This window comes from Camelina sativa, chromosome 19 (assembly GCF_000633955.1).
Source record: "Camelina sativa cultivar DH55 chromosome 19, Cs, whole genome shotgun sequence".
In the NCBI taxonomy this organism is placed as follows: Eukaryota; Viridiplantae; Streptophyta; class Magnoliopsida; order Brassicales; family Brassicaceae; genus Camelina; species Camelina sativa.
This window is the reverse complement of record NC_025703.1, coordinates 15,225,577-15,234,459: the sequence shown is the minus strand read 5'-3', so window position 1 is coordinate 15,234,459 and position 8,883 is coordinate 15,225,577. Positions and strand designations below refer to the sequence as shown.

Here is an 8,883-nt window from a genome sequence, read left to right as displayed (position 1 = left end):
AACCATACCTCCGATGGAATATCTATTGACAATTGATTGGTCAATAGATAGTGAATGGTCTTTCCACAAAACAAGTAGTTTGATTCCGCTATATCCAATAACACTCCCAGTTGCGATTTCTCTCTTATTTTGTCGTACACCTCATCACCAATGTAGCCTTAATCAGCTAGATTGGACAAACAACAATCATGGTGCTTGCTTCTTATTTGCAGTGGACATTTACCATCCCGATACAACCTACTTGGATACCTCTTGACATCATTGCTTGACCCCATAACTACGATATAAGCATTAGTTTTGTTATTAATTCACCATCACAAAACATATGTTGCTTACTTTATCAACGAATCAACATGAAGTCTCACCAAAATCTTCCGAAAAACAGAGTTCAACAACATACTGAAAACTAACATGAATATATAGACATGACTATCGTCAGAAGTACCCTTCCACAAAATACAACGCCTACTATTTAATACTCAAAATCTTACTAAACAGTACACAATAGAGCTTAAACCACGAAATAGAAATTTAGATTAAGCAACGCAGAGAAGATCGCTATATTTACCTCGTCCTCAACTTCAATCCACCTCGCCCGCAACTCGCTGTCCGTCCGTCGTCCACCCGCCGGCCGTCCTCCACCCAGATTCAGTCCTCTACGCATTGGATCCAAATAGTTTCTAAAATACCCGATCTTAGCCCAACTTTCGTAAGGCAAACACCAAAACATTCAAGGGATCGATTCCTGCTTTTATTGGGATTCTCTATTTTTCCCTTTAACCATCTTCGTTTAAAAAGTAAATGGCATTACTATAATAAAACACACAACCCTGGTTTAAAAGTAATAATCAAAATTTTTTGTATTGTTTGAGTAACTCGGATTTCATTACGTATTGTTATAGTAATAAGCCTACTTTTATGTAATATTCTAGGTAATTTTCCTTATTTTTTTTTTTATTTTTTCGTTTTTTTATGATAGAGCCAAAACTACGTACCCAAACTTTTTTTGTTCAAGCTGTTGGGTTAACTGGTTAAGCAGTGGTAGCCTTTCCTTTCCAATTTCCACCACCATATCTCTTTGTTGAAATCCTCTCTAACTCGCTCCAAGAAGGCCATTGGAATCTGCCACAACAACACAAGGCTGCACAAAAAGAAGAGAATTTGTATTGTCATGTACATAAACAAATATGAGAGAAATATAACCTTAAATGCTTACAAATACGAAAACAAACTGTAGAGTATTGCTCATGTATCACCTAGCTTCAAACACAAGAGCGCAAAGCAACTAGCAAGCTAAAGACATAACCACATGCAACAATACATGCTAAAAGTTTGGTTGTAGCAAAGGAAAGTTTTACTTCCATTTAACCAAGACTAACCAAACCTTCTCAGTTCTCACAAACAAGCCAATACATAAGCCGGATGGAATCAGAACACCAAGAAACATAGATCAGGATAAATCAGAATATGCAACAATTACTAAAAGAAATAATATAATCCAATAAAGACACAAAGACTAACTTCATGCATTCGTTAGCACAACAAAGAGAACCTTTAAAATCTACTAATACCGATAAAAAATGAGCAAATATAGATATTGTGGAATCGATTGCAATACAAACACACAAATGTGCATCTACAATGCCTTCGAAAGTGAGAAATTGAAGGTTATTCTTACGTAATCCACCATCGACGATGTAATTAAAGGTGTGCCCATCGCAATTGTATGTGATTGTGAACATGTTAATTTTTAGTCGAAAAAAAGAAGCTTCTTTTTATGACAGATTTTTTATGTGAGGGTAAAAGATAAGTTTGTCATAAAAGAAGTTTACCAAACTCTTAATTTTTGTATGACAGATTTGATTTTTTATGACAGAATTATTTTGGATGACAGTTTTTTAAACTACAGTTATGACAGATTTATAATTGATAACAGATTTATTTTTCACGAGAGACTTATTTATAAAGACACCACAGACTTTCACAATAAAGTAAATTGTCTGGCAGATTTATTTTCCACTGTTATTTCAGATTTATTTTCTTGATTAAAAGTCTGTCGTAACATGAAAGATTTTTTTACAGAAAAATAATTACTAGGCTGACCTCTAGTGATAACAGATTTGTTTTATGTTACGACATATTTTTTGATTTAACCAAAAATCTGTCGTTTAATAACAAATTTATAATATTTTGAAAAAATTGCTAAAATGACCTATGTGAATACTATATGTTATGGCAGATTTGTTTACGTTATGACAGTTTTTTTTGTTTGCTTCCAAAAATCTGGTGTTTGATAACAGATTTATTAGATGTAAAATGTAAATATAGTGACAACAGATTTTTTTTAAGTTATATTTTTTTCAGTCATATATTTATTGATTATATTTTTAAACTCATATATTTAAAGCATATTTTATACATTTTAATTTTCCTAAATCATATTTAAAAAAATTATCATCATATTTTAAAATCATATTTTTATATATTATATCATATTTTCATAAATCTTATTTTAATACTTTTTGTATACATTATATTTTAGTAATAATTTCATACATTATATTTTTAATAAAATTATTTAAACAATATAATATTAAACTTCATATTTTTAAATCATATCTTTAGACATAATATTTTTATGAACAATTTTTTGAATATTATTTTTATACATTATATTTTAAATCATATTTTATTTTTATAAATTATATTAAAAATAAAAATATCATATTTTTTATTCATTTTCTATTTTTCATTAATCATATTTTTGAATCAAAATATTAAATACTATATTATTTTTTCTTTTTTTCAAAATAAACAAAAAATTAAAAAAAAAAAAGAATTCTGGTTTTTTAATCTTTTTACCTGAAAATTCATTCTAGTTATTGGATATGATGGAGTGTTAATCTAGCAATTAATTGTCAAATTTGTGTCAAATTGGTATACTTTCACTTATTTTAATTAAGTTTACTTAAGAGCAATTTGAAAGCTCTCTCTTTATTCTTGGTATTATTAAGTTATCCTTAGATTTTAATTATTTTTTAATAAAAATTAGATATAGAAATATGGGATTTTAGTGGAGAATGCCACTTTTGAAACTAAGGGGGGTGTATTCAAACCATGATTTTGGAGAATTTGATGGGATTTAGGAAATTTAGAATTTTGATAGATTTTAGGGAAGTTGATATGATTTTCTGTAAAACTTTTTCAAATCCCACCTAAAATCATGAGATTTGGATTTCTGTATTTTTAACTACAAATCCTCTAAAATCCTCCAGAATCCTAAAAATCATTAAAATCCAAATCCACAAAATTGTTTTGAATAACAGTGGATTTTAAAGTAGATTTTTAAATCATCAGTTTAATAACAGTGAATTTTAATATATTTTTTAAAATCTATAATTGAATAACATAAGATTTGTAAATTTCACACAAATCATTTCAAATGTCAAGTTGAATACACTCCCCTAAATTTTTGAGAATTGTCAGTTTCGTTATTTGTGGCATAAGCTGAAAAAACTGAACTACCCTTCTTTTAAAGTGAAGAAAAATGATGGCATTAATTCGCTGGAAATTTTGAATCACTGTTGCTGACGGGACTGCTTTGTTGCTGCGCAATGATCATTAGTGGGGGTACGATTTTCTCATTTATCTTTTATAAAAGCTGTTTTGCATTAAAAGATTGGAACATTAAATTTGTACGGTATGATGAGCTAAAACAGTTTGCATGTTGTTTTTACTGAAAGAGACATGTCCATCAAGCCAGGAGATAGAAGGTTGTCCATCGGAGAAGGTAGTGGTTATGTTGAAAAAGAAGTACCAACTATGGCGTAAAAAAACGGAAAGAAGAAAAGATAAGACATAAATAGGAAGAGAAAGGTAAAACTTCAGAAAGCAAATGGCCATGATGCTGAAGGGTCGAATCGTAGTGGTTTATGTGAGGAGGGTAACACTGAGCAAGTTGCACTAGACATGGGATAATAGTCCATCAGCTGAGGGGGATCAAGCATAGTCCATCGAGCAAGTGGACAAAAAATTGCTTATCGGAAATTTGGTCCATCGAATTACAAATGGAAGGTCTGAAAAGTACACCTAGCTTGGCCAACGAGGACATAGTTTCAGCTGTTAATCAATATGGGCTCCAATACATGCGTCAGTGTCGTTGATGGACAAGAGCGTTCATTTGTAATGGACACTATTGTCACTTCAAATAATCAGCTCTGATCCACATAAGTAAGTGGCCAAAAACCGGACTGGGAGTTGGATTTGGTTCATCGAAGGACCAAGAGAGCTACATGATAGATAAACACGATTATTAGTACTAGAGAGGTTGAATGATAAACAAATCGGATCTGGTTAATCAAAGTGTTGAGAAGGACACAAATGAGGTGGACATAAATTGGGTTGGATTTGGATCTGGTCCATCGGACTGACAAGAATCTACACGATGGACAAAGGGTTTATTAGCAATAGACAATTTGTTCTAAACTAACCGGATCTTGTTAATCAGTGTAGAAAAATTCATAATCAAGGTGGACATAACCTGGGTAGGATTCGCATCTGGTCCATCGGACTAACAAGAGATCTACATGATAAACAAAGAGTTTATTAGCAATAGACGTTTTTGTGCTAACCTAACCGGATCTGCTCCACTGAAAATCAATACATGACAAACAAAAAGATTAAAAAAAAACAGAAAGACAGTGGACCGTTATGGGTCACAATCGATGGACAATATCCATCGGAGGACAATTTCAAAACCTTACCTAATGGGTCCATAAACAGACAGCTAAGACAATAAATATAATGATAGATAGTGATGGACTTTCGTACCCAGATTCAGGAGAGGGGAAAAGTCCAGAAATAGGGATGAAGCGTTAGTCAGGCGGAACAGACGGTGCAAATGGTCGGAAAATTATTGAGGTAGAAAAAATGGAAATTTCAGTCGTCGGCGAAACGATCTGAGTTTCAATCGCCACAGGTAGAGAGAAAAATAATGGAAGAAGATGAAAAGTTTTGGAATTTTTTTTTTTTTAAGTGCCGTTTATCTAATAATAAATGTCTGACTGCTTTATGTCAATTTTTCATTTCCCTAAAACAACAAAAGTTTAATTGTTTTAGTTTTTATTATTTTTTGTCTTCAAAACAATCAAAGGATAAAATGGTATTTGCATTGAATGTCAATGAATTGTTGTAAGTGGCATTGGTCACAAAGTTGGGTACTGTGCATGGCACAATTGTTAAATTCTCATTTTTATTTTGGACTAAACTCTCATGTTCTCTCTCCCTTCCTCATGTAACATGACTTTTTTTTCTTCTCTTTTTTGGGGACAAAACCTCACGTAACATGACATGTGAGTAAAGAGTCACAAATATCAAAACCAAGGAAGATTCCAATTGTGCAGCTTGGTGTGTAACACATGTAGGGGTCAATATCAGACTCACTCACCCCATCATCTAACGCGCCTGTAACCTGTAAGTGTGCTCATGATCCTCTAATGGAAAAGATTCATTCAAGGAAGAAAAAATGACGCTCTCATCTTCTTGACCATTTTTCAAATTCTCTTTAGCGCATATCTCCTATTCGGTTTAACGATCTTTTGTTAGCTAAAACGATACGTGAACACTTTCACTTTCCCTCGTCAACTTCAAAATTTGATACTTGACAAATAAATGAAAACAACGCCAATTCTTCTTCGTAAAAGCACGTACGTAACGTATAGGCCTACCAAACGTCTCCAGTATCCGCAAACGTATCCAATGTGTTTGTCCTTATGCGAAGTTTATCATGTTATTTTGAACACCAATGTGAGAAATTTCAAACTGATGTGGTAATGCCAATTCATATTATACTTCAGAAAAGTCATCTAACATGGATTTCACTTCATGATTTGAGTGGCTATTAGCCACTTAGAGCCATACTGTTTCTCCAAGCCCGAATACAAAGACGACTTGCCTTAGCTCTAACTTCTTCCAAGTCAATTTTTGTTTGACTACGCAACACTACACCCTATCTTTAGTTTATTTATACCAATCTCTTCCCTGACATTTCTTATATCAAATTCCATTCTTTCTTTAAAAGTTTTCATCATGTCTCAATGGTTTATGCTTTTGGTATTTCTCTTGCTACTCTTACTCTCTTGTGTCTCCCCTTCTAGCTTATTCACTTTCAAAAATCCTGTTGTTGGTCTTGTTGCTTGTGGTCCCCACCAGATTCATGTCTTTACGCAGTTCAAGAACGAGTTTGATACTCGTGTTTGCAACCATAGTGACTTCTTGAATGGGGTGTGGTGCGATAACTCCACAGGCGCGATCACGAAGCTACGACTAAGGGCCTGCCTTAGTGGAACTCTGAAATCCAACAGTATCCTTTTCCATTTTCATCAGCTCCGCTACCTTGATCTCTCTCACAACAAGCTCACCCCCTCTTTTATCCCTTCTGAGTTTGGAATGCTCAACAAATTAGAGGTTTTATTTCTTTCAGGTAGTGGCTTCCTCGACCAAGTTCCTTCCTCATTCAGTAACCTAACCATGCTTTCCGTTTTAGCCCTTAAAGATAACGAGCTCACTGGTAGTCTCTCATTTGTGCGGAATCTACGAACGCTCACAGTTTTAGATGTTTCTGATAATCACTTTTCTGGAATTCTGAATCCCAACAGTAGCCTCTTTGAGTTACACCACCTCACCTACCTTGATCTTAGTTTCAACAACTTCACCTCTTCTCCACTCCCTTATAAATTTGGTAATCTCCACAAACTAGAGTCCTTGTCTGTTACCCATAATAGCTTCTTTGGTGAAGTTCCTCCCACAATTAGTAACCTAACCCAGTTAACCGCATTGTTACTTCACTCGAACTACTTCACTGGTAGTCTCCCACGTGTACAAAATCTAACCAAGCTCTCCATTCTAGCACTTGATAATAATCACTTCTCTGGAACCATCCATTCTCCTCTCTTCACTATGCCTTTCTTATCAAGTATTTATTTACATGGAAACAATCTCAGAGGTTCTATTGAAGTTCCTAATTCCTCTTTCTCGTCGAGGTTAGAGAGTTTGTACCTAGGTAAAAACCATTTTGAAGGAAAAATTCTAGAGCCTATATCAAAGCTCATCAACCTCAAAGAGCTCGACCTTTCATACCTAAACACAAGCTACCCAGTTGACTTAAGTCTTTTATCCTCTCTCAAATCTTTGTTACTCCTTGATCTTTCTGGTGATTGGATATCTCATGCTAGTTTAAGTTCGGATTCGTACAAGTCCAACCCATCGACCCTAGAATTGTTATATATAAATCAGTGCAACATTAGTGAGTTCCCAAACATCTTAAAGACCCTTCATAATTTGGAGTATATTGACGTATCCAACAATAGAATCAGTGGGAAAATCCCAGAGTGGTTATGGAGCATTCCTCGTCTGAGATCAGTGTTAATTACAGATAATTTGTTAACTGGCTTCGAAGGTTCACCAGAAGTTTTAGTAAATTCATCGCTGCAGTTCTTAAGCATGGATTCAAACTATTTAAAAGGAGAACTTCCACATCTACCACTCTCTATCAACTACTTCACTGCACAAGGCAATGCTTTTAGTGGCGTCATACCTCTTTCAATCTGCAACAGAAGCTTGCTTGATGTCCTTGATCTAAGTTACAACAACTTCACCGGTATGATCCCTTCGTGTCTCACTAAATTGTTGATTTTGAGTCTCCGGAAGAACAACTTAGAAGGAAGTATTCCAGACAAGTATTATGCCAATGCAACTCTATGGACACTCGACGTTGGCTACAATCGATTAACCGGAAAGCTTCCAAGGTCTCTTCTAAATTGCTCAGCTCTGCAGTTTCTTAGTGCGGACCACAATGCAATCAACGATACATTTCCTTTCTTCCTTAAGGCTTTACCGAAACTACAAGTTCTTATCCTCCGTTCAAACAAATTCTATGGTCCAATATCTCCTCCTAATCAAGGTTCTCTGGGATTTCCTGAGCTGCAGATACTTGAGATAGCTGGTAATAAATTTACCGGAAGCTTGTCCCCAATTTTTTTTGTGAATTGGAAAGCATTTTCACTCAAAAAGAATGAGAATCTTGCGCTATATATGGTATATGATGTGAGTCTTTACGGGCGATATAGCCTCAGGTATATGGAAACTATAGATATACAATATAAAGGTCTATCTATGGAGCAAGAGAGTGTCCTTACTTCCTCGGCCACCATTGACTTTTCTGGAAACAGACTTGAAGGAAAAATTCCTGAATCTATCGGTCTCTTAAAAGAACTCATCGCACTCAACTTATCGAACAACGCCTTCACAGGCCATATTCCTCTGTCTTTGGCCAATCTTATGAAGCTGGAGTCACTAGACCTATCAAGTAACCAACTCTCAGGGACTATTCCTAATGGACTAGGGACTCTCTCATTTTTGGCGTACATCAACATTTCTCACAACCAACTCACTGGTGAAATACCACAAGGAACACAGATAGTTGGGCAAGCTAAATCGTCCTTTGAAGGAAATGCAGGGCTTTGTGGGTTGCCTCTTGACGAACGTTGTCATGGGACTAACGCGCCACCATCACAACAGGATAAAGAAGAAGAAGAAGATGAAGAAGAGGAACAAGTGTTGAACTGGAAAGGCGTGGCAATAGGGTTTGGTCTTGGAGTGTTACTTGGATTGGCAATAGCACAACTCATTGCTTCCTACAAACCGGAGTGGCTTATTTGTCTGATTACGTGCGGAAACCGTTAAGATTTTCTTTTGTTTTTTGAGTTTGAATTTTGCCAAGCTGTTGTTGGTATTGTATTGAAGCATTTCCTTACGTTAATTTCTTGTATCTTTATCCTATGTTTCTGTTCTGTGTTTGACAAAAAAAAAAAAAAAAAAAAATTT

General features: G+C 34.8%; 1 protein-coding gene and 1 long non-coding RNA gene across 2 annotated transcripts; one reads left to right on the top strand and one right to left on the bottom strand.

Moving 5' to 3' along the window:
• Positions 3,707-5,191, bottom strand: LOC104766416. The gene is made up of 3 exons (XR_764024.2): positions 4,831-5,191; positions 4,541-4,582; positions 3,707-4,437 (listed from the first exon to the last, which is right to left on the bottom strand). It is a non-coding gene; the product is annotated as an uncharacterized LOC104766416 (long non-coding RNA).
• LOC104767853 (receptor-like protein 12) lies at positions 5,949-8,768 on the top strand. The gene has a single exon (XM_010491823.2). The coding sequence runs from the start codon at positions 6,088-6,090 to the stop codon at positions 8,740-8,742; it is 2,655 nt and encodes an 884-aa protein (XP_010490125.1). The 5' UTR covers positions 5,949-6,087; the 3' UTR covers positions 8,743-8,768.